General features: G+C 40.3%; 1 protein-coding gene across 3 annotated transcripts in view; it reads left to right on the top strand.

Annotated features, from left to right (window-relative positions):
- The window catches only part of LRRK2 (leucine rich repeat kinase 2), a 474,491-nt gene that overhangs the window by 312,042 nt on the left and 135,675 nt on the right, over window positions 1–26,774 (top strand). For all 3 annotated transcript variants that reach the window (XM_077468371.1, XM_077468370.1, XM_077468372.1), the window contains 5 exons: window positions 4,249–4,467; window positions 11,726–11,927; window positions 18,447–18,535; window positions 20,748–20,935; window positions 24,090–24,244. In XM_077468371.1, the coding sequence (XP_077324497.1) occupies window positions 4,249–4,467; window positions 11,726–11,927; window positions 18,447–18,535; window positions 20,748–20,935; window positions 24,090–24,244 (853 nt within the window). The remainder of the gene's footprint in view (window positions 1–4,248; window positions 4,468–11,725; window positions 11,928–18,446; window positions 18,536–20,747; window positions 20,936–24,089; window positions 24,245–26,774) is intronic.

The raw sequence follows: 26,774 nt of genomic DNA, 5'->3' as shown, positions 1-26,774 counted from the left end.
TGAAAGTAAAGTTTAATTTTATTGTATCTAAAAAAAACAAGCATGATATACTTACCTGCTCTGTGTAGTGGTTTTTCACAGATCCTTCTCTTCTCGGGTCTCCCCGCTGGTGCTGCTGGTTCCTGCCGAGTGCCCCAATGCACACAGCTTGCTATGGGGACATCCGAGCCGAGCTGCTGTTCGATGTTTCGATTCAAACATGATGCCATTGTTCGGCCCCACCCCCTCTCTCTCCTCATTGGCTCACTGACTTTGACCGCAGCGGGAGCCAATGGCACCCTGCTACTTTCTTGGCCAATGAGAAGGAAGCATCCCAGCCAGCCAAGTCTCTTTTGCAACATCGCTGGATCGAGATGAGCTCAGGTAAGTATTTTGGGGGTGCAGCTGCTCACTGAAGGTTTTTTTATTTTTATGTATTAAGATAAAAAACCTTCTGACTTTACAACCACTTTAAAGTGGTTAAACTGAATGGGTTGTTTTACAAGGCAGTGAAAAAGGAGTCCTCATCTAAAAAAAAACATTTGCTATTTTATAGAATGGCTATATGTTTGTTCTCTGTAATACAGAATTAAATAGCTGCTTGTTTAGAAGAAACCATAATGGTTTTGTGACAAAAGTAGGTTATATGTTTCGTGGTTTAAACTGATATTTTACACATTTGGGCTCTTGAGCATGGGCTGGATGAGCCTGATCAGTGTAATGCCTGGGATATTTCCTCTGCCTGGGCAGTCCAGGTGCAGGGTACTTGTGTATTTGGCAGTGCAATCGTTTACATGAGTAGAGTGTATGGGTTAGTGTAGCCAAAAAATAAGCTGTACATTTTACTTGGGCTGCCTCGGAGTAGGAAATACCCTGGGCATTACACTGAATGAGCTCAACTGATCCATGTACAAGAGCCTATTGTTCCACAGGTAAATATGTAATACAGGATAGACCTATGACACAACTTGCACAGAGCACTGTTTTTTTCAAAAGTGCTTTTTAGATAGTGTCCCTTAAACTTTGGTTAGAGCTCTCCGTAAACTGCAGGCTGAAAGAGAGAAGGAGACTCACTTCTCTGATCTACTTTATTGTAGTGTAAATTTCAATTTGATGTAATGAGCCCACTGTAAACAAACTTTTTCAACAAAAAAGGATGAGAGCCTAACAATTGCTTCCTGTTGAAAATTAACTTTTTAATGTTAAGCCTATTAAAAAATAAATAAATGGAGACCCTTTCATGACTAAGCCTATTTTTGGCATTTAGTGTTTACACGTTAAAATCCATGTTTTTTGCTAGAAAATTACTTGGAACCCCCAAACATTATATATATTTTTTAGCAGACACTCTAGAGAATAAAACGGCGATTGTTGCAATATTTTATGTTACACGGTATTTGCGCAGTGGTGTTAAACGCAACTTTTTGGGAAAAAGGAAACTTTCATGTATTAAAAAAAAAAATGAAACAGTAAAATAAGCCCATTTTGTTTGCATAATGTGAAAGATAATGTTACGCTGAGTAAATAGATACCAAATATGTCACACCTTATAATTGCACGCACTCGTGGAATGACGACAAAGTACGGTACCTAAAAATCTCAATAGGCGACGCTTTAAATTTTAAACAGAGGAGGTCTAGTGCTAGAATTATTGCTCTCACTCTGACGATCGTGGCGATACCTCACATGTGTGATTTGAACACCGTTTACATATGCGGGCGCGACTTCTATATGCGTTTTCTTTGCTTCGCGAGCTCGCGGGGACGGCGGGTACTTTAAAAAAAAAATTTTTTATTTTAAAATGAATAAATTGTTTAAAAAAAAATTATAATACATTTGATTACTTTTATTGCTGTCACAAGGAATGTAAATATCCCTTGTGACAGTAATAGGTGGTGACAGGTACTCTTTATGGAGGGGTCGGGGGTCGATCACCTCCTTTACACTTCAATGTATTCAGATCATTGAAAACGGTGATTCTGAATACTGTATATTTTTTTAAACCGGCGCCATTGGCAGCTGAGTAAACGGGAAGTGACGTCGTGACGTCGCTTCTGTGTTTACTATTAGGAGACTGGAATGAAGCCGCTTACGGCTTCATCCCAGTCCCTGCCCAGCAGCCGGAGCCATCGGATCGTGAATCGGTGCTCCCGACTGAGCGTGAGCACCGGTAACCACGGCGGGAGGGTGGGACGTCCCCTACCGCTCCTCCAGCATAACAGCTGCGCGGCTTTTAGCCGCAACGGTTGTTAATGCTGGATTGCCAATCGCCCGCTGTGAAAAACGGCACCGTTATGATGCCTGCAGGTGCGTGCATCATCCGGTATATCCCCCGGAAGCCGAGTACGCACATCTGCGTACGCTCGGCGGGAAGGGATTAAACATTCATTGAGGTACAAAGGATCCAGAGACTAATTGGGTCATATTGCCACTTACAGGAGGCAGTACATATTGGTACAAAGTATTAGTACAAAAGGCCAAGAGAAAGATGGCACATTTTTAAAACAGATTCCAGGCACTTAAGTGCTAAAGGACCTCTGAGGTACCATGAACCACACCAGAGAGGCAGCTGGAGCTTCAAGAGTTAAACAAGTGGCTGATAAACTGGTACAAGGAGGACAGTTTTGGGTTCATGGAAAACTGGGCCGACTTTGTGATTGTTTACTGGGTTTGCAGCAGAGATGAACTGCACCTAAATCGGGAGTGTGCAGATCTGTTGGGGGGGGGGGGGGGAAGGTTTAGAAGGTTGGAGGAACTTTTAACCACTTCAGCCCCGGAAGATTTTACCCCCTTCCTGACTAGAGTCGTTGTACAATTTGGCACTGTGTCGCTTTAAATGACAATTGCGTAGTCATGCAATACTGTACCAAAACAAAATTTGCATCCTTTTTTTCTCACAAATAGAGCTTTTTTTTTTGCTCTATAAACAAAAAAAGAGCGACAATTTTGAAAGCAAACCAATAATTTTTACTTTCTGCTATAATAAATATCCCCATTCCCAGATTCCAGCATCTGCAGTCTCTCGAGCGTTCCTTGGATTTCCAGGCAATGGCAGATATATACAATTATGTTTCTCATGGAAAAGAGAAATTGTCTCCCATAGTGTAGTATCCAAAAAATATTCATTTTATTAAAAATATTTAAAAAATCAAATATAAAAAGCAAGTATAAAAAAAAAGTCCATCTAGCATAGGTGTTCTTACTCATAAAACAGCTCTAATTGATGGGTAGCAAAGGGAACCCAAGCTGTGGATATGCAGCATGCGCTTTAACTGCTTTCGACTCACTAGCTTTGATTCCCATTGGTAGCGTAGTGTGCGTGGTGGTGCCGTATGCGTTTCATCATAGACATCTTCAGTAGCGGTGCCATCTTACTACACCCTACACTTTATAAGGGAGCGCAGCCATGTAAATCCCACCCCCTTGACTCTAATACGGCCAATCCATACAGGGGGCGGAATGTTCCCACAAGGTGCAGTGTAATCAATGCTGCAATATGGGATCTAAACCGGGATGTGGATAAATATATAAATGTAATAAACTAAGCCCAGCTCTCCCATACCTACCTATGGACTTTACAGACCCAGATGGTATAAACAACTCTGGGTCTGCAAGACTAAGTATAACAAGATTGTGGAAAACAGATAAGGTTCCTATCACAAAACAATAAAAACCTATTGACGAAGATGAAAGCAGCCTCCAGCGATGACCGCATCACTGGAATGCTTTGTTTTCAGGCAAGTTTCACATAATGTGCTAGTATGAGATGCAAACTAGCACATTATGGCTTTACCTTGCAGGTAAGAAAAAACAAAAACATCCTGCGCATAACAAACACCTTGAGCCGTAAAGACTACTGTACATGTGAACATATTGTAATACTAATGTTGACTTTTTTTTTTTTCTTTTTATAATTTTTGATATTTTACTATTATGTACTCTTGTTATGTAACACAAAATATATATATTGATGTTTTTTTAACAAATATAAGCAAACTAAAGAATGCTGTGCCTTAAAAGTCCCATGCCAATACCATAGTGTATTTTCGATGATAGCATCAGTGTAGGGATGTTGTACCTAACCTTTATAAATTCTGATTGGGTTTGACATTGTAGGTTTTATTTTACCAGATATACATCTTTTTTAGGGTTTACATATACTTTGCTGCATATTCAGCCATTAATATTTCAGTAATGTTCTAACGTGTTTAGTTATATGTGGGTGTTTCTGTCATGTTTTTAAACGTTTTTTGTTCTAACTCCTTTCAGGCTCGTGCTTCATCTTCTCCTGTTATTCTTGTGGGAACACACCTAGATGTTTCAGATGAGAAACAACGAAAAGCCTGCATAAACAAAATAAAAGTGGAACTGTGTAACCAACGGGAGCTTCCCTCTGTGCAAGATTATCACTTTGTGGATGCTACTGAAGATTCCGATGCTTTGGTGAAGCTTAGGAAGTCCATCATTAAAGAATGTTTAAACTTCAAAGTAATGTCTTTAGGATTTCATTATTAAAGTTAGATTCTAGGAAGATATAAAACACCAACTAACCCAGCTACAGTGGATAGAAAAAGTCTACACACTCCTGTTTAAATGTCAGGTTTCTGTGATATAAATTATTTCAGAAATATTTAATGTGACCTATAAACTGTACAGCTCAGTTGAACAGCGAACTGAAAACTTTTAGGTGGAGGGAAGCAAAAATAAAAAAATAAAATAATATGGTTGCATAAGTGTGCACAACATTAATCTAATAATTTGTTGAAGCACCTTTTGATTTTATTGTAGCACTCAGTCTTTTTGGGTATGAGTCTTATCAGCATAGCACATCTTGACTTGGCAATATTTGCCAACTTTTATTTGCAATATTTTGTTTTGCCATATTTTCTCCACTTGATGATGACTGTCATCACTGTGTTTCATGGTATATCTAATGCCTTGGAAATTCTTTTGTACCGGACTGATACCTTTTAACCACTTAAAAACCGCCCTATAGCCAAATGACGGCTACAGGGCGGTTTCTTATCTCTGGGAGGCCGTCATATGACGGCCTCCCAGAATTCCGCTCTCGCGCGCCCCCTGGGGCGCGCACTCGAGAGCATCACGGATCACGGTAAACGGCCGCTCATAGCGGCCGTTTACCACGTGATCGCTCCGTCAAATGACGGAGTGATCACTTGTAAACAAACCGGCGTCATGTTATGACGCCGGTTCCTCCCTCCCCCTCTCTGTACCGATCGGAACAGCGGAGGGGGAAGAGATCAGTGTCAGCAGCGATGTGGGCTGCATCTGCAGTGCCCACATCTCTGCTCACCGAAAATTAACCCCTCAATTCCCTGCCATTACTCTGCATTACTCTGCAATACCCTGCCATTACTCTGCAATACCATGCAACACTCTGCATTACTCTGCATTACTCTGCAATACCCTGCAATACCCTGCAATACTCTGCAATACCCTGCAATACCCTGCAATACCCTGCAATACTCTGCAATACACTGCAATACTCTGCATTACACTGCAATACTCTGCATTACACTGCAATACTCTGCATTACACTGCAATACTCTGCAATACTCTGCAATACTCTGCAATACTCTGCTATACCCTGCAATACTCTGCATTACTCTGCAATACCCTGCAACACTCTGCAATACCCTGCAACACCCGCCAACACTCTGCAATGCTCTGCAACACCCGCCAATACCCTGCAACACTCTGCAATGCTCTGCAACACCCACCAATACCCTGCAACACTCTGCAATGCTCTGCAACACCCGCCAATACCCTGCAACACTCTGCAATGCTCTGCAACACCCACCAATACCCTGCAACACTCTGCAATGCTCTGCAACACCCGCCAATACTGTGCAACACTGCAATGCTCTGCAACACCCTCCAATATCCTGCAATACTCTGCAACGCAATACTCTGCAACGCCATACTCTGAGATACCCAGCCATACCCAGCCATAGTCGGTGATACCCTGCAATACCCAGCCATAGACACCCCCCCCCCCCCGCTGCCCTCCTGTGCTTCTACCTACTCGCCCATACGATCAAATCCAGAATCTTTTTTTTTTTTTTTTCAGGCTTCCCAGCTTAGAGGTGAGATGCGGGGTCTTATTGACCCCATATCTCACTGTAAAGAGGACCTGTCATGCCATATTCCTATTACAAGGGATGTTTACATTCCTTGTAATAGGAATAAAAGTGATCCAAAAAAATTTTTGGGGGGAAAAAAATGTCAAACTAAAATAAATAAAGTAAAATGAACAATACATTTTTTTTTTTTTAAAGCGCCCCTGTCCCCATGTGCTCGCATGCAGAAGCGAACGCATACGTAAGTCCCGCGCACATATGAAAATGGTGCTCAAACCACACATGTGAGGTATCGCTGCGAACGTCAGAGTGAGAGCAATAATTCTAGCCCTAGACCTCCTCTGTAACTCAAAACATATAACCAGTAAAAAAAAATTAAATCGTCTTTTTTAAATAGCGACGTTTGGCGCCATTCCACGAGCCTGTGCAATTTTGAAGAGTGACATGTTAGGTATCGATTTACTCAGTGTAACTTCATCTTTCACATTATGCAAAAATTGGGCTAACTTTACTGTGTTTTTTTTTTTTTTTTTTTTTTTTTTTTTTTTTTTTTTTAACCACTACAATACAGGGCACTTTCACCCCCTTCCTTCCCAGCCCAATTTTCAGCTTTCATCGCTCTAGCGCTTTCAGTGACAATTGCGCGGTCATGCTACACTGTACCGTATTGTTATCATTTTGTTCGCACAAATAGAGCTTTATTTTGGTGTTATTTATTCACGACTCCGTTTTTTATTTTTTGCGATATAAGCGCAAAAAATGCGGAAATTTGGAAAAAAAACAATATTTTCTTTTTTCTATTTGAAAAGAAATCCAATAAAATCAAATTTTGTCATAAATTTAAGCCAAAATGTATTCTGCTACATGTTTTTGGTAAAAAAAAATCCGTTAACTGTATAATAATTGGTTTGTGTGATCACGAACATATGTACGCAAATGATCATGTACATGTGTGTGCAGGTGATCACGTACATATGTGTGCAGATAATCATTGGGACATGTGATTTTAGTGGGACATATGTGGGGGACATGTTTTTATTATTAGGGACATGTGTTTTTATTATTTGGGGACATGTATGTTTTGGGGACATGTGTGGTTTGGGGACATATGTGGGGACTGTGTTTGTACTGTGTGGTGTGTTGTGTGTTGACACTAGACTGATGATCAGTGAGTAAAAAGCTGTAAAAAGCAGCCCATACTCACTGATCATCAGCCGGCTGCAGCGTTCTGCTCTCCTCTCCTCCGCGATGACTTCCGTGTGAGGAGAGGAGAGCCGATTGCCTAGCAACCGGCTGTTTGTTTACATCACATGACGGCCGTGATTGGACACGGCCGTCATGTGATCAGGAGGGCCAATCACAGAGCCCTCCTGCCGATCTCAGATGTGCCGTGTCCGGGTGACACGAGCACATCGGGATCGCGCCGCTGCACGCGCGATCCCGCTACTTCTGAATGACGTTCAGGAACGTCCTATCAGGAGTAGACGGCTCCCACCCGGCCGTATATATGCATTGCCCGGGTGGGAAGTGGTTAAGCACAAAACTGTTTTTTTTCCAAAAAAAAGCATTCGAAAAATTGCTGCGCAAATACCGTGCGAGATAAAAAGTTGCAACGACCACCATTGTATTCTCCAGGGTATTTGCTAAAAAAAAACATATATAATGTTTTGGGATTCGATGTAATTTTCTAGCAAATAAATGATGATTTTTACATGTAGGAGAGAAATGTCAGAATTGTCCTGGGTGCTCCAGAACGCCTGATGGTGCTCCATGCATGTTGGGCCTCTGTATGTGGCCACACTGTGTAAAAGTCTCACACATGTGGTATCACCGTACTCGGGAGTAATAGCAGAATGTGTATTGGGGTGTAATTTGTGGTATGCATATGCTGTGTGAGAAATAAACTGATAATATGACAATTTTGTGAAAAAAAAAAAAAAAAGTAAAAAAAATCTTGATTTTGCAAAGAATTGTGGGAAAAAAATGACAACTTCAAAAAACTCATAATGCCTCTTACTAAATACCTTGGAATGTCTTCTTTCCAAAAAGGGGTCATTTGGGGGGTATTTGTACTTTTCTGGCATGTTAGGGTCTCAAGAATTCAAATAGGCCGTCAGTACTTCAGGTGTGATCAATTTTCAGATATTGGCACCATAGCTTGTGGACTCTATAACTTTCACAAAGACCAAATAATATCCACCAATTTGTACTTATTTTTACCAAAGATATGTAGTAGTATAAATTTTGAAGAAAAAATTACTAATCTGCTAAATTTTATAACAGAAACACAGAAAAATTCATTTTTTTACAGAATTTTCTGTATTTTTTCTTTTATAGCGCAAAAAATAAAAAACCCAGCGGTGATTAAATACCACCAAAAGAAAGCTCCATTTGTGTGAAAAAAAGGACAAAAATTTCATATAGGTCCAGTGTTGCATGACTGAGTAATTGTCATTCAAAATGTGAGAGCACCGAAAGCTGAAAATTGGTCTGGTTATTAAGGGTGTTTAAGTGCCCAGTGGTCAAGTGGTTAACAATGATCCATCTGATGCTTTGGAAGCTTTCTGCGGACCATGGCAGTTGCTGTAGGATGTGACCAAGGTAAATGTCAAAGAGCTACTAGAACAACTGAACTTTATTATCACTTATACAACCACATTTTTTTATTTTTACCTCCCTCCCCTCCACATAAAAGATTTCAGTTTGTTTTTCAACTGAGTTCAGTTTACAGGTCACATTAAAGGTGGAAAAAGTTCTGAAATTATCTTTGTCTCATTTGTTTTACATCACAAAAACCCGACATTTTAATAGAGGTGTGTAGACTTTTTATAGCCACTGTATGTGTTCATTAAAACACAGTAATGTATTATTAAATACAGCTAGTAGGAGTATTTTTGAATCTGGCTTGGCCGTCAGCCCTTGTAATTGGAGTGTAAACCAGCACTCGGACTGGCAGCATCAGGGGCAACACTAGGAGCCACTTAGGTTTGATGCAAGGAAAAGCGTTGACCAGTAACATGCTCTAATGTGGAGAGAGCAGTGTGAACAGAGGTGTAAGCTGCTGCTTCTCATGCAGTGTCCAGTTACAGGCTGGGACCAGGGAGTTGGCCTAGCATTACTGCTTAATTGTCTAACCGTAAAAGGTAATAGGTTCTGTTTGGAGCTGCTGGCATAGTCACATCAACATCTGGATAATTCAACACAAGAATAAGAACTCTTTTATCCTCATGCACACCCAAAGAGTCAGGCTCTAATCCCACAATCTTAATCCTGTATTCACATTGGAGCCAGAACCAAGAGTCTTCTTCCTGCAAATCCAGACTTACAGCATAGTAATCCGTTAGCCAGTATTTTTTCCAAAAACGCTTTAGTTACTTAGAGGGGTATATCCCCAATTCTGCCAAATAGATCACAGGAACCACATCTAGTATAAGTGCATCACCTGCAGTCCTAGGTCAAATGTGTTTCAAGCATCACTCAGACTTGCTTCTGCCACCTTGCCGATCAAGCCTTACTATGAGTATTTCTCCAGCATTTCTGCTTGACATGCCTGTGTACTACAAGCAATGGAACAACTACCTCATATTCATGGATCTACAGAATGGTGTGTGACGGGTGAGAGGCTATGCAGCCAGGGAAGAGTTTGGTCTGTACAAGGCTGATGGAGGAAATGCTGGAGGACTGACACCAGGCTCTATCAGCAGGATGGCAAAAGCAGTTGGTCTATCCGTGTGAGACTTTGATGTATATGAGCTGGGACTTGCAGGAAGAAGACTCTTGATTCTGATGCCTAGGTAGGGCTGTGTAAATCTCAGAAATGCATTGACAAAATTAAATTTATTGGCAGGTAAAACTGCTCCTATATATAACATTGAACTGTGTATTTAAGCTTTAAAACATTTTATTATAGTTTTATCTGCAGGTATATTTAAATATTTATGGTAAATTGGTCAGATATCCTTGCATTTGAAAACATCTGTTACCTAGATTTCCTTTTTTTTGTTTTTGAATGGCTCTAAACTGACCCTGTTAGAAGGTTATAGCGGTTGTATACTCATTTTTTTTACTTTTACCTACAGGAAAGCCCATAATAAGGCTTACCTATAGGTAAAAAAAATATCTCCTAAACCTGTACGGTTTAGGAGATATTCCCCTCGGTATGCACATGCGCACAAGGGGATGTGCGGGAGTGACTATATCGCGGCTCTGGCCACTCACAGCGTCGGAGCCGCGATACCCAGAAGAAACGCCGAGGGAGCATGTCCGCTCCCTCGGCGTGAATCGGGCCAGATGTCGGGGCCTCGTTCTAAGGTAAGTATTTCATAATGAGCTAGTATGCGGTGCATACTAGCTCATTATGCCTTTTGCTTTGCAGGTGGTAAAAAAAAAACATTAGCGGTTTTACTACTGCTTTAACACAATCACACTGGCATTATACTGTCTTGTCGCCTGTTTGTTGAAAAGTTACTATGTAACAAAGCTCAGTAACTTTCCTATCCCTCACTTTTGGGGGTGTGAAGAACATCCTGTGCTCGCCACTGTGGTTTTTCTGGCCTACCCCTACATCGTATGTCCAATATTACTTTAAAGATGATACTTCAAGGGCACTCACAGCATATGACTATTTTGGATTACATTGAAGACAGGGAATGGATTAAATTAGCACAGAGACCCATGCTGCAGTAGGATCTCCTAGGGCAGCCTGTCTGAGCACTAGTCTAGGATTTCATCCAGAGAAACAATGGTGATTGCTGAATTTACATTGTGCTTCATCACTACAGTGTCCTGCTGTCACTAATGGTTAGCGGATTAGGGACCCATTTTCAACCAGGCAGATGAGTAAAATTTAATTTGTGCCAGAGCTCTACTACAGATTGAAATTTTAGCAAACAGGCCAAGAAAAATTTACTGCTGCCTTCTTCTCAGGTTACTGCTTTTGTCTTTTTTTTTTTTAACCTCCTGACATGGTCACTTCAAGCATGTATGTAGCCTCAGCCTTTCACTTTGCAGGTAAATAAATATGCATTCTAACAATGCAGTGCCCCCAATTGTGGGATTCCATTTGGTTTGGCGACCCACAAATCTTTCACGGTTTAAATTACGTCAGTCACAGGTGTTTAGAGATCTGGCAAGTTCAGCATTTTCAATAGGGCATAAGAAAGGGGTATCATAGGGATGATTCCAGAAGTTTGTGTTCATTTCTTAGTTAAAATCTGGTGCATTATACCTTTACAGTGCACAGATTTTATATTCTGAAAAACTTGCATGTACAATTTCATGGGATATTTCAAATGGACATTTTTTTTTTTTTTCTGTTTCTTTTTTCCAGCAAAAGCGTCTAACACAGATTATTATCAAATAAACATCTAGAAGTGCCACATTTCACCAACAAATGCTGATTTTAGTATAGCTAGAAGGGATAATTATTGGAAATATTATAACGTATTAGCTTAACTGCTACATTTTGTAAAACGTCAATCCTTAGGTTTGTATCATAAATGCTGCTTATACCTCTGCACTCGTTTTGCATGGTTTTCATTTCAAAATAAACATGTAATGTTTGCAATACTTAGGAATCAGACATACATGATAACTTCTACAAGTAGAGTCGTTTATTTTAATCCATTACCTATTTTTTTGTACAGATCAGAGACCAGCCAGTTCTGGGGCAGCTTATTCCAGACAGTTACCTTGAACTTGAGAAGAGAATACTTATTGAACGAAAGAATGTCCCCGCTGCATTCCCTGTAGTCAGCCGAAAAAGGATGTTGGAAATCGTAGAGGAAAACCAGTTGCATTTGGATGAAAATGAACTTCCACATGCAGTTCATTTTTTAAATGAGTCTGGTAATGCACTCCTAATGTAATAATTTTCTTGAGAAGGTAGAATTGAAAATTTAGACAGTAACAGCCTAATAATGGTAATATAATTTCAGTGGAATGTACCATCAGCTTTTCTGGTATACTTTGCTTTGTACTTTCTGAACTAAAGAGAATTTATCTAAATTGAATTTTTATAAAATGTACTTATTGGACAAGTGGTCCAAGGAAGGACATGTCATGGGCAGCCACGGCTCATTGATGCATGTGGGGAATGAGTGCTGGCTTGTCAGAGCATACAGTGTATCACAGTTTTTTGTGTATGGGGCTGCATAGCCATAGACCAATTAGGCTGCCCATGCTGACTTGTGTCCCCAGCCAAAAGCACCTACAATGGGCACATGAACATCGGAACTGGGCCACAGGACAATAAAAGGGGAGGTGTCAACTTGGCTTCCGAATTCTCCTTAACCCCATCCAAATGAGCACCTGTGAAATGTGCTGCAAAAACAAGACTGATTAATAAAGGCCCACCTTGCAACTTACAGGACTTAAATCACTTTCCACTGAAAGCTTGGTGCTAGATACCACAGCATACCTTCAGAGTTCTAGTGGAGTCCAGGTCTCGACAGGTTATGGTGGGTTGAAAAAGAGAAAATGTGGTGTGAGAAAAAGCAATGAGGATGGTTAATCTGAAGTGGATACTAAAGAAACCATAAGGATGGCAACTATGCAAGCATATAAAGCAATAATCGGCTAGGAAACGGAGCCTGTGTATGAAGTGATGCAGAATCTCCACTAAACTAACATGTTGGGGTTTATGCCCATTCATCAGAGTGGAGAGATTGCGCTACTGTGAGCTTTTATATAGGCTCTTATAGATCATAAAATGGTGCCCAAACGTGCCTCATATTGTCAAAGGACCAGGGCAAGGGAAATGCCAGAACAAGGCAAAGACCAGCTGAGCTGTCAGAATTGTCACAGAGCTGAATGAAAATTTAGAGCTGACAAATGCTTGTCCGCTCTATGAGAGCTTGAAGCTAGTAGCACTAAATGCACAGCAGAGGGAGGCTTCACTCCTAATGGCTATCAAAATAACAATCATAATGTCCATTGACTGATACAGCTCTTCTGTTCTTCACCAGAGGGTTATAGTGCCATCTACAGGAGTAGGACACCAGGCCAAAAAAGAACACAGTGTGCACAAAATAAAATAAAAAAAATGCTGTAGAGCAGAAGTAGTTATGTGGAGTGTGCAAGATAAATTTGATGGCTAGAGCATTCCTAAGTAATCTACAGAATTGGCTGAAAGGAAGCTCGTGTATCCATTTAGTCTGACAACTGCTGCCATGGAGGTAACATTTTCCTCCTGTTGGTGATCTGTGACATAAGTAAAGTGTACACCTGGATAATTATTGCAATATGTGACTAAATCTGTGATGAGAATGGCAGGACCTTTACAGAGAACCAAAATATTATCGAAGTAGTCAATACAAGGGGTGCAGTTTGCTCCAAAGTAGTTCTTCTCCCAAATGTACAAATCTTTCCAATATCCTATGAAGAGATACACATAACTAGGGGCAAACCCCACCCACATAGTTTTGTCATAAATTTGTAAATATAACTAGAAAGCCCTCTAAAAAGGGTAGTAATGGGTCAGGGCAAACACTATACATTCCAAAAGGAATTTGGCCAGGGGACGTTTTCAGTCTGAAATTTTGTGTATAAAATATTGTACTTACTTGTAAGCTCTGATCATGAGCGATTCATGTACAGTGCATTCATATAGTATCCAGACCCCCTTTTTTCAATTTTATTATGTTGCAGCCTTATACTACAGTTTTTAGCCATTTTTTTTGCTCCTTAACTACTTGCCGACCAGCCACCGCAGATATGCGGCAGAGTGGCTTTATTGCACAAATTGCCGTACTGGTACGGCGCACCGTACAATGGCTATAGGAGGCAACAGCCACCCGTGATCGCTCCACAGAGAGCAAGAATGATGATTTGCCAGTGTAAACAAATTGGATCCACTTTCAGACAGGGAAGCAGAGAGAATTTGTCTGTTCCTTGTGATCAGGAACAGTGATCTCTCTCTACTCCCAGTCAGTCCACTCCACCTACAGTTAGAAACATCTCCCTAGGACACACTTAACCCCGTGATCGCCCCCTAGTGTTAACAATTTCCCTGCCAGTGTCATTTATACAGTGACCAGTGGCTATTTTTAGCTCTGATCACTGTAATAATGTCACTGGTCCCATAAAAGTTTCAGATCTGTCCGTTGCAGTCCTGCTAAAAACTGTTGATCATTACTAGTAAAAAAAAAAAGAATAATAAAAATGCCATAAATCTATTCCCTATTTTGTAGATGCTATAAATTTTGTGCAAACCAATCACTATACTGTTGTTGCAATTTTTTCACCAAATATATGTAGAAGAATACATATTGGCCTAAACTGATGACATTTTTTTTCTTTTTTTAATTTTGGGATATTTATTGTAGCAAAAAGTAAAAAAAAAAAATTTTTTTTTTGTTTATAATGCAAAATATAACCACAGAGATGACCAAATACCACTAAAAGAAAGCTCTATTTGTAATTGTCAGTTAACCCCTTCCTGACCATCTGCCGCAGTTGTACTGCCGCAGGTTGACTCCCCTGGGCAAACAGATGTCGGTTTGTCTTTTGACCACTATGGGGCGTGTCTCTTGGGCCAAAGCACGTGCCCGGCGGTCCAGATCGGTCCACACAGAGACAGAAACGAAGATCTGTCAATGTAAACAGACAGATCTCCGTGCTGTCGGGTGAACAACAATCGGTCCCCTCACCCAGTCAGTCCCCTTCCCCCACAGAATCACTCCCTAGGGAACTCTGTTAACCCCTTGATGGCCCCCTAGTATTAACCCCTTTCCCTACCAGTGACATTTACACAGTAATCAGTGCATTTTTATAGCATTGTTCGCTGTATAAATGCCAATGGTCAAAAGTGTCCGATCTGCCCACTATAATGTCGCAATCCCGATAAAAATCACTGATCACCGCCATTACTAGTGAAAAAAAATTATAAAAATGCCATAAATCTCCCTTATTTTGTAGATGCTATAACTTTTGCGCAAACCAATCAATATATGCTTATTGCGATTTTTTTATTGCCAAAAATATGTTGAAGAATACACATCAGCCTAAACTGAGGGAAAAAAATCGCTTTAAAAAAAAAAAAAAAATTGGTATATTTAATTTTTTTCAAATTTGTCGTTTTTTTGTTTATAGTGCAAAAATGTAAAACCGCAGAGCTGATAAAATACCACCAATAGAAAGCTCTATTTGCAGGAAAAAGGGACGTCAATTTTGTTTGGGTACAATGTCGCATGACTGCGTAATTGCCAGTTAAAGCGACACAGTGCAAAAATGGCCTGGTCACTAAGGGAGTAAATCCTTCCAGTGCTGAAGTGGTTAAACACTCAGTACCCCATAATGACAAAGCGAAAACAGAATTTTAGAAATGTCTGTGACTTTATAAAAAAAAAATAAAAAAAATGAAATATCACATTGGCTTAAGTATTAGCCTTTGCAACAACACTTAAAATTTAGCTCAGGTATACAAACAGAAAAAAACAGCACCAACCTAAGTGCAGTATAATAAAACACAGGTATTTATTCACAAGGTAATCCACTCACTCTCTATTGGAGTAAATCAGGCACATCATTTATATGGTCATCAGGTACATCACAGGGTTCCCGGTGGGAAGCTGTCCTCTTTGGCTGTGGATTCTCGTCCGGTGGGCGTCGGTGGTTCCCAGCGTCTCCGGCTCGGTATTGCAGCGTCACGGGGGTCAGCTGATGGATCGTTCGGGGTCGCGCTGTGATGACGTCGTTGCGCACGCGTTCTGAGCATACGTGCTCCTTCATCAGGCAGAGTCTTGTAGAGCGGGAGAATTATCATTTTATCTCTTGTTCCCCTTTTTTAAGACATGGCAATTTTCTATTTGCTTTGTTAGCAGCAGCTTGGCATTGCATGCAATTGCTGAGCCTATCGTCTACTAGGACTCCCAGGTCCTTTTCCATCCTAGATTCCCCCTGAGGTTCTCCCCCCAGTGTATAGATTGCATTCCTATTTTTGCCACCCAAATGCATTATTTTACATTTTTCTACATTGAATCTCATTTGCCATGTAGTTGCCCACCCCATTAATTTGTTCAGATCTTTTTGCAAGGTTTCCACATCCTGCAGAGAAGTTATTACCCTGCTTAGCTTAGTATCTTCCACAAATACAGAGATTGAACGGTTTACCCCATCCTCCAGGTCATTTATGAACAAATTAAATAAGATTGGTCACAACACAGAACCCTGGAGGAACTCACTACCCACTCTTGGCCATTCTGAATACTCCCATTTATCACCACCCTCTGAACTCCTCCTTGTAGCCAGTTTTCAATCCATGTACTCATCTTGTGGTCCATGCCAAGGGACCTTATTTTGTACAGTAAACATTTATGGGGAACTGTGTCAAATGCTTTTGCAAAATGCAGATACACCACGTCTACGGGCCTTCCTTTATCTAGCTGGGAACTCACCTCCTCATAGATGATTATTAGATTGGTTTGGCAAGAACGATTCTTCATGAATCCATGCTGATTACTGCTAATGATACCGTTCTCATTGCTAAAATAATCTTGTATATAGTCCCTTATCATCCCCTTCAAGAGTTTACATACTATTGATGTTAGGCTAACTGGTCTGTAATTCCCAGGGATGTATTTTGGGCCATTTTTAAATATTGATTCTACATTGGCTTTTCTGCAATCGGCTGGTACCATTACAGTCAGTAGACTGTCAGTAAAATTTAGGAACAATGGTCCGGCAATTACTTGACTTAGTTTCCCAAGTACCCTCAGGTGCAAGCCATCTGGTCCCGGTGATTTATTAATGTTAGGTTTCCTAAGTCTAATTGTAATTCTATCCTGTTAACCATAGAGGTGCTTCCTGTGATGTGTCTTGAGGATTTAAATAAGAAACAGTTTGGGACTTTAAATGAGGCATGGGTTAGTGCCTCCATCCCGGTATCAGGTAAATTTAAAAGGAGGTTGGGAGTTTAAAAGGAAGCGGCTGAAGTGCGGATGTAGAGGTAGAAAAAGTATTTAATTGAATTCATAACAATATATGATACAGGATAAATTCATATATACATACATGTACATCTATTTGGCACAAGATATGTTTATGATAATATCAAGGTATATATAAAAACGCATCAATCAAGATGCATATATAAATAATAGATGGTATGTAGAGCAGTAGTATGGCCTGCAAGTGCCTAAGGCAGCATACCTGGTACCTGTGTCTATAATCACATAGTATAAAAAAAAAGTACTGAGTTGATATTGATGACATCAGGACGTAATAGATATCACTGTAGCATCCAATGTAGCTAGACATGTTTCATGGATGTATCTCCACTCCTCTAAAATGTACAGATATGGTAAACCACACTCTATATAGAGGGGAATAGACCGTTATGGTAACATTTCCCTTGCTGATAATCCAAATTGTGATAGCAGATCTGTCTCCCCTTCCTCCCTCAGGTTAGGGGGCCTATAGCATACTCCCATTTTGAAAGACACACAGCTCTCTATAAAAGGCCTTACATCTGACAATGCATACTGTATCAGAACAATGAGCCATGAGGTCAAAGGAGCTGCCTGTAAAGATTAGAGACCGGATTATTATGAGGCACAGATCTTGGGAAGGCTACGAAAAAATTCTGCTGCACTGAAGGTTCCCAAAAGCACAGTGGCCTCCATAATTCTCAAATGGAAATTTTTTTTTGCAAACTTCAAGTGGCCTTTCATGTGTGAGTAGTGGCTTCCGTGTAGCTAAGATGAGTGGAGGGAGAGCTGAAGTGATGGTTGTCCTCCTGGAACTTTGTCCCATCTCCACACAGGATTTCTGGAGCTCAGAGTAACCATCGGATTTTTGGTCACCTCTCTTACTAAGGCCTTTCTCCCTTGATTGCTCAATTTGGCCAGGGGACCAGCTCTTGGAAGAGTCTTGGTTGTGTCAAACCGGCTTCCATTTGATAATTATGGAGGCCAACATGTTAGTTTAGTGGAGGCACTGTATCACCTCATAATGAGATCTGTGTCCCGTCTTTGGATTCACGTTGGGATGCTTCCTTATGGTTTCTCCAGTATCCACCTTTGATTATCCATTCTGATTGCTTTCTATCCTACTGCCAGCTTCTTAATTAGAGGTAATGTCTATCTGTTGGCAGGACATGGTATTGCGCTATCACTTTTATGTCAGTGCAATTAAATAGTTTTTTTATTACAAAGTGGTTTTACCTGCTCTATTGTGCTATGTTTTTATTATCATAATTGTACTTTGATAAATGTTTTTTTATTTTATGTGATTTTGTTCTTATTTTAGGTTTGAATCTAAGTGCAACTTGTGGTGCACTATTGCATGCAACTTGAGTGCTTTATGATGTGATTTAGGCTCATCATGAAGCATGGTTCATTAATATTGTACTTGTTTATATTTTCATAGGGGTGTTATTGCATTTCGAGGACCCCGCTCTTCAACTTCAAGACCTTTATTTTGTTGATCCTCAGTGGCTTTGTAAAATCATGGCACAGGTAATGCATTGCAGTAGCTTGCTTTAACTCTTAGGCTAGGTTCACACTAGTGCAGTGCAATTTCATTTTTTTTTATTATTATTTTTAATCCGTTTTTCAATGCGATTTTGTAGTGAAGCTGCAGTGCAGCTTGGTACGTTTGTGATATGTTTTTAACCACTTCCTGTCTGTCCCCCATAGCAGTTTTACTACTAAAGGGTGGCTCTCCTTTGGAAAGTCACGTGTGTGTGTATGTATGTATGTATGTATGTGTGTGTATATATATATATATACACACACACACACACACACACACACACACACACACACACACACACACACACACACACACACACACACATATATATAGTATAATTCTGCACTTCAATCTGCAGGGGGCACGTGCATGCTGCCGGTGGCCCGCTTCTGCTGTGAATATTCACAGCAGAAGCCGACCTGCGGGTGCCAGGCACTCTGTCTGCCGGCACCCACCGGTCCTTGGTAATACACACAGAACTGGGATCTGCTTATGTAAACCAGGCAGATCGCCGCTCTGACAGGGGAGAAGGGATGGATTCTGTGTTCCTGATGGGCTAGACTCCATCTCTTGCCCAAGTAAAAGCACCACATACAGTACACATAAACACTGGCTAGGCACACAGTTAACCCTCTGATCGCTCTAGATGTTTATCCCCTTCACAGCCAGTGTTCTTAGTGCAGTGCATATTTTTAACACTGTATTAGTGTCACTGGTTCCTGCAATGTGTCAAAAGTGTCAGTGTCCCATTGTCTACCTCAGTAACACAGTCCTGCTATAAGATGCTGATTGCCGCCATTACTAGTAAAAAAAAAATTCCATAAATATATCCCATAGTTTTTAGATACTATAACATAAGCGTAAACCAATCATTATACGCTTATTGGGATTTTTTTTTTTTATATACCAAAAACGTGTTATATTGGCCTAAATTTATGAAGAAATATTTTTATTGGTTGTGTGTAGCAGAAAGTAAAATAAATGTTTTTTCTTTTTTTTTTATTTATTTTCTTTTTTTCAAAAATTGTCTTTTTTTTGTTTATAGTGCAAAAATCTAAAAAAAACGCAGTGGTGATCAAATACCACCCAAATAAAGCTCTATTTTGAAAAAAATAGCATAAATTTTATTTGGGTACAGTTTTGTACAACCATGCAATGGCCAATTCAATTAACATAATGCCATATCACAAAGAATGGCCTGGTCACGAAGGGGGGTAAATCATCTAGAGGTGAAGTGGTTAATGGGTGTTTTACAACTGCGATTCGTCATTGGTTGTTGGGGATCTGGCACCTGCAGCAGCAATGTTATCAGTTGTTAAGTTAAAAAAAAAAAGTGTGGTGCCCCCCACCCCAACCCAACTATTTCAGGCCACATGCCCTCAATATGGGGGTGGTGTAGCGGCACGTTGCCATGGGGATGGCCAAGTTCACCTTTTACAAAAAAATAATAAATGCACATCTTTTTGCGGACCAAAAAAAAGTTCATTTATTTTTACTCTGCAGCCTTTAAGGCATTGCACCTGCGATCAACAATGCTTAGATCCTGCAGACTTCCAGTACACTGTCTGTCCATACATCCAATATGTGCAGACACCATTACTGAATGGCAGGGAGAATCAATGGGCTATGAGAACACTCACCAGCACCCTTGCAGTTCATTGAGAACTACAAGCCACAGAGGTTGATGGTACTTGTAGTTCATTCATTGACATTACTTTGTGAATGAATGATGTGGCTGTGTTGGCGGAGCCTTGTGCGGACGTGTTAATTTTAGATTCTGACAGAGAGTGTGGGGAGAAGATCCTAAATAAGGATGTAACATGTTCCAAAGGTGAATGTCACCTTTAAGAACACCCACAAATTGCATGCAAAAGAACACATGTAGATGCAATTTTGTTGCGCTTCAATTGAAGTCTATAGACCACAAAATTGCACCGCATCAAACCCAAGTAGCACAGAACCTTTCCCCAAAGTTGCATTCATAGCTGCGCTTCATTGATGTGAATAAGCATCTTTGGAAGCAAAGTTATTTCCATTGTCTTACGATTCAGTATGACCCAAGTCACATCTGAAATTGCATCAGTTTGAGACAGGCCTTAAAGTAATAACTGCAAAACTAGCATGGCGCACAAATATATGTATGTATGCCATTTTTTTTTTTTTTTTTATTAATACCTTTCTCTTGCATTTATTCAGATTTTGACCGTTAAAGTTGATGGGTGTCAGAAATATCCCAAAGGAATTATTCATTGTGTAGATGTGGAGAAATTTCTTTCCAATAAAAGAAAGTTTCCTAAAAATTACATGTCTCAGTACTTTAAGCTGTTGGAAAAATTCCAGATTGCTTTACCCCTTGGTGAAGACCAGCTTCTCATTCCAAGCAGGTATTTTAGCAAAACCAGTCTATAAATTCTTTTAGGCTTAATGTACACGGGACGTTTTTACAACCTCTCCTGAACGAGTAGATAATGGCATCATCTATGGTGGTCCAGAGGAGGTTCTCAGTGAAGATGGTTGTAACTTGGGGAAACCTCCCTCACACCATAGAGAAGTGTGATTGATTAGTAATGAATAGCACATAGTGGATTATCCATGTGAATAGATAGTCCTTTCGCTGAAAGATGAATAGCAGATAGCAGCTCACTCAAATGCTTCAACAGTCACATATATGTGAAAAGGAGATACTTATTAGTTTTTGTGCAAGCAGAAAATCCTTCAGTCATCTGAAAAAAGTCCCATCTATAAGCTTAAATTTTTCATATGTTTGAAATTGAGAGTTGGAGGGGGAAAGTGCCTGACCGGTTTCGCTGATAACCGCCGGCTGCGTCAGAGGCTGAGTTTGGAATGAACTTCCCTGCCATGTGTCTCATTCAGCTCTATTAATGGCTGCAATGGCACCAAACGGAGCCAATGCGCATGCCTGACGGGTGTGATGTCCGTGACAGAACGAGAATGGGAATTTGTGTGTGTATAAACACACAAATCCCGGTTCTCTCAGGGGAGAGGAGACATATGTGTTCATCCCCCTACAGTTACAATACACCTAGGGAACACGGTTAACCCTTTGAGAACTCCCTAGTGTTAACTCCTTCTCTGCCAGTGACATTTATACAGTAATCGGTGGCTATTTTTAGCGCTGTATAAATGTCAATGGTCCCAAAATAGTGTCAGAAGTGTCCAATCTGTCCGTCGCAATGTCGCAGCCCTGATAAAAATCAGATTGCTGTACTAGTAAAAATAATAAAAATGACATAAAATTATCCCCCATTTTGTAGACATAACTTTTCAATATACGCTTATTGCGATATTTATTTATTTTTTCCCCTACCAAAAATATGTCGAATATATATCGGCCTAAACTAAAAAAATTACTATTTTTTTTCTTTATAGCACAAAAAATAAAAACCGCAGAGGTGACCAAATACCACCAAAAGAAATCTGTATTTGTGGGGGAAAAAGTACATACATTTTGTTAAAGCGATGCATTGCCGTATCACAAAAAATGGCCTGGTCAGGAAGGAGGCCAATCCTTCCAGGGCTGAAGTGGTTAAGGAAGGGCACAAAGTTTAAACTCTTGTTCAGGCTACGTGCATTCATAGCTTCCAGTTCCCAAATCCATCTGGTTTCACATTGGAGAACTCTTTGATCGAAATTATTCCATCTTCGGTCCCAAGGTATAACCTCCAAGACCCAACATTTTAGACAACTGGGATCTCTATTGTGCTGTGGGCATACATGTCTTGCCAAAGGTGCTTTTAGATGATATTTATCAATCTCATAAATATGCTCCTGAAATCGTTTCCATACCGGCCTGGTGGTTTTGCCGATATAAAACGACTTACAGGAGCAAACAATAACTTATACCACTCTTGAGGTATTACAGGGGACCTTGTGTCTGCATCTCAATAATCTAACTATTGGTAGATGTAGAATATCGCCCTTGATCATTTAGCTGCATAACTCACAGGTACCACATCTGGTCATACCCGCCCTCGTTGACTGTTGTGAGGCTTTCCATGAAATATCACTGTGTATTAGGTGGTCACCCATTGAGTGAGCCCCCCGTATACCAACTGTGGTCTCTGTGAGATAAATTTACTCACTGAAGTGTCCTCTCTCAGAAGGTGCCAGTGTGTGGTGCAAATGTCCCTCCCCGCATCCACCTTCTGAGACTATTGTAGACAGTCTGGTAGAATCTGCACCTTTTATTATCCATCTCCTGTTTGAAAATAAGGCTCGCTTGTACTGCCCCTGGCTCTATTATATGCCTTTGTAAGCCACTTATTATTGTAGCCCCTAACTTTTGCTTCCTTCTCAAAGTCCAACTGATCCATACAGTGGTGGCGTGCCCCTAAATATTAGCCATTGAGTATATTTTTAATTAGGGATTTCGGATGGTAACTACCTGCATGTAATAAAATGTTTGTTGCCGTATTTTTACGATAGTTTAGTTCTCACATGATCCTCTATAGTTAGCATTATCGTCAAATCCAAGAATCTTACACTATCCCTATTATAGGGCGGGACTGCGAGCGGAGCCCAGCCGAATACACAGTACAGACGGCTCGGTCTTTTTCGGCAGCGCTCGCTAGAGAAACAGCAGGGAGGCGGGACTACGAGCGGAGCCGAGCAAGTCGGCTTGGTCTTTTTCAGCAGCGCTTGCTCGGTCTGTCTCGGCGGCGGGAAATTTAAACATGGCCAAGCTGCAAATAACACTGCAAAGCTGAAAATGACACTGCAAAGCTGCAAACAGCGTGGGGCAAGCTGCAAATGACACTGGTCATTCTGCAATGATGGACAAGGCTGCAGATGCACACTGATAAGGCTGCATTGACTGGCATTTAAATGTAATTTTTTTTTTCCTTAAACTTCCCTCCTAAAACTTTTTTCCTTAAAATGCCCTCCTAAACTTTAGGTGCGTGTTATACCCCGATAAATACGGTACATTTAGTTCTGAAATCATTACTGAAAGGGTAAGGACTAAGGCCTCAAAATTACAATACTCTTTCAGAGCTGTTAATAACAGAGTGGTCTGACTTTATCTTCCAAGTTATTTGTAAATATCAAAGCAGTGAGAAACAGTATGGAAACCGTCTTTAATATCCTATTCCATATATCCATGAAAGGGATTAGAAGACTAGTTAAATCCTAAATCCAGGTTTTCCGTCACTTTTGTTCCATCAGCGTTTATGGAGACATTCTGTCTGCTGCCGGTACAAAATAGTCAGTCTGACTGCTTCTCAACCATTCGGAGGAAGCCTTGAATTTGTATCAATAAGTAGTAGGCTTCCTCTTATTGGCTAGAGTGGAGATTGTAACAGTATCCACCTCCCTCTGCACCTTGCCCAGTTACAAGAAGCCATGTTTACATTGAAAAATACAAGGCTTCCTAATGAAGGCACCTCAGCACTGGTAAACTGTAATATATAATATTTTTTGTTTTTGTGTTTAGATATGTCTTTAGATGAATCTCTTAAAAGATAAATTATATTGCAAATGTGATAACATACATGTGTTGTTTCTATGTTTCTTTTATAGTTTATCAGATCACCGGCCTGTAATAGAACTGCCTCATTGTGAAAATTCAGAAATCATCATACGACTGTATGAGATGTCATACTTTCCTATGGGTTTTTGGTCTAGGCTCATTACCAGACTTCTTGAAGTGTCCTCGTACATGTTGTGTGGCAGAGGTTAGTTGTTTCTATTTGTATCCCAAACATTACTTATTGTGGTCATGGCTGTTTGGTCATGGACATTTAGCGTATAACCATAGGCATTTACCCCATTAAAACATTGGACATAGATTTTTCCTCTACTAAATTGTGATTTAATTAAAGGATAAGTGCACTATAAGATAAAGTGTAATTATTTTTCCTTGACTTTATCCAACCATCCTCCCCCTTCATAGTTGAATTCTTATCTCCATCTGATGGCCACAGCCTCCAGTGTTTGCCTACATGCAGCTCCATAGGTCTCACTCTACTGGCCTAGTCCGTGCAATTACAGCCCTATAAAATTCTATCAGGCTGTGTCCCAAGTTGAAATACAAAGTGAGGCGGCCCCATAGATGTCTGTGAGGTTGAAACATGCAGTCACAACCAGGAGAGGGAGACTTGCGGCGCTAAATGTAGACAAATACCAGAGGTTGTGGTTGTCAGATCAAGGTAAGTACGTGTCTGTAAGGGGGGAGGCATTGGTTTAAGTCAGGGCAAAGGGGCAAAACGGATAATAACACCTTGTCTTAAAGTGCGCTTATCCTTTAAAGGAAAACTATAGTGAAAAAAAAGGGGGCAGCCCTTGCTGATTTCCTTCTAAAAATGCTAATTACTAGATTATCGTGTGTATCTTTTGGCTTGAGTACTTTTAAAGTCACTGAGCAAAAAGGTGTATGCAGATCAGGAAAAAAAATAAAAAATCAGAAGTCCTTAACTGAACCGAAAATGTGTGATGCATCCTGTGCTATTATAGTCAGTGGCCATATTCCTATTTCTTCATACTCTTCACACACCTTGAGTGCTATTGATTATAATAGCACAGATCTTTTCATGGATTTCGTGTGCATTTTTACATATTAAAGGCATGGACGGCAGAGAGAGAGAGAGAGATATAATTTTGCCCCTGTACAAATCATTAATAAGACCTTATCTGAAATAAGTAGTTCAGTTTTGGGCACCAGTTCATAAAAAGGATATTTGGGAACTGGAGAAAGTGCAGAGCAACCAAACTAATAGGCATGGAGGAGCTCAGCTATGAGGAACTATTAGCTGAACTGAATGTATTCTCTCTTGAGAAGAGGAGATTTGCGTGAAGTGGAAGGAAAAAGATAAATGGTTTTCAATTGTTTTTTTACAAATATCTGAAATGTGTGGCGTGCATTTATATTCAGCCCCCCTGAGCCAATACTTTGTAGAACCACCTTTTGCTGCAATTACAGCTGCAAGTCTTTTGGGTATGTCTCTACCAGCTTTGCACATCTAGAGTGACATTTTTGCTCATTCTTTGAAAAATAGCTCAAGCTCTGTCAGACTGGATAGAGAGCACCTGAACAGCTATTTCCAAGTCTTGCCACAGATTCTCAATTGGATTTAGGTCTGGACTTTGACTGGGCCATTCTAACACATGAATATGCTTTTATCTAAACCATTCCACTGTAGCTCTGGCTCTATGTTTAGGGTTGTTGTCCTGCTGGAAGATGAATCTCGGCCCCAGTCTCAAGTCTTTTGCAGACTCTAACAGGTTTTCTTCTAAGATTGCCCTGTATTTGACCCTGTCCCTGCTGAAGAAAAGCATCTCACAACATAATGCTGCCACCACGTTTCATGGTGGGGATGGTGTGTTCAGGGTGATGTGCAGTGTTTGTTTTCTGCCACACATAGCATTTTGCTTTTAGGCCAAAAAGTTCAATTTTGGTCTTATCTGACCAGAGCACCTTCTTCCACATGTTTGCTGTGTCCCCCACATGGATTCTTGAAAAACTGCAAACAAGACTTCTTATGGCTTTCTTTTTTTTTTTTGTTTTCAAAAGTGTTTATTAGAAAATAACAATCAGAATATAGGATACACTGTGGTGAAGCATATATAGTTATACAAAACAAAAGATGCGAGTTATATAGTGCACATCGTATAAGTTCAACAATGAGTGAACATGGCAGAGTAAGCAAAAAAAAGGACACTACGAAAACAAAGTGAATAACCTGAGAGGCAACTTTTCAGATAAATAATACCACATGGATCGAAAGGAAAAGAATATTGGTGAGAAATCAGGAAAGACAAAAGAAAGGAATATGAAGGAAAGAAGAGAAGGTGACAGGATAGCAGAGCAAAGAGAAGGAGAGACCAGCACAGTTAATAGAGAAGTCTAAAGGTAGACCAGGGTTTCCATTTAGTGTCATATAAAGGGATAGAGTCATACAAAGTGTGGTGAATTTTTTCAACATGCATCATGAGATCTATACGGGAGAGGATCTGGGAAAATGACAAAGAGGGAGATTTCCAATTAAGTGCTATAGACCATAACATGGCTAGGCAGATCGAATGAATCAAACATCTTAAAGGTTTAGGAGTGTCCGGTGGAGCAACAAATAATAAGGCATGAGATACATCCATGTCTATAGTATAACCAGCTACCTTATTGATCATATCAAAAAGCAAACCCCAGAACGGCTGAATACGGGCGCAATCCCAAAAAATGTGTTTAAATGAACCCAGACAGGGGCAGCC

Source organism: Lithobates pipiens, unplaced genomic scaffold, assembly GCF_037356315.1.
Source record: "Lithobates pipiens isolate NorthernLeopardFrog02 unplaced genomic scaffold, aLitPip1_a1.2 Scaffold_8, whole genome shotgun sequence".
Taxonomy (NCBI): Eukaryota; Metazoa; Chordata; class Amphibia; order Anura; family Ranidae; genus Lithobates; species Lithobates pipiens.
Note: the sequence above shows the minus strand (reverse complement) of the source record. Positions and strands in the feature narration are given on the sequence as shown.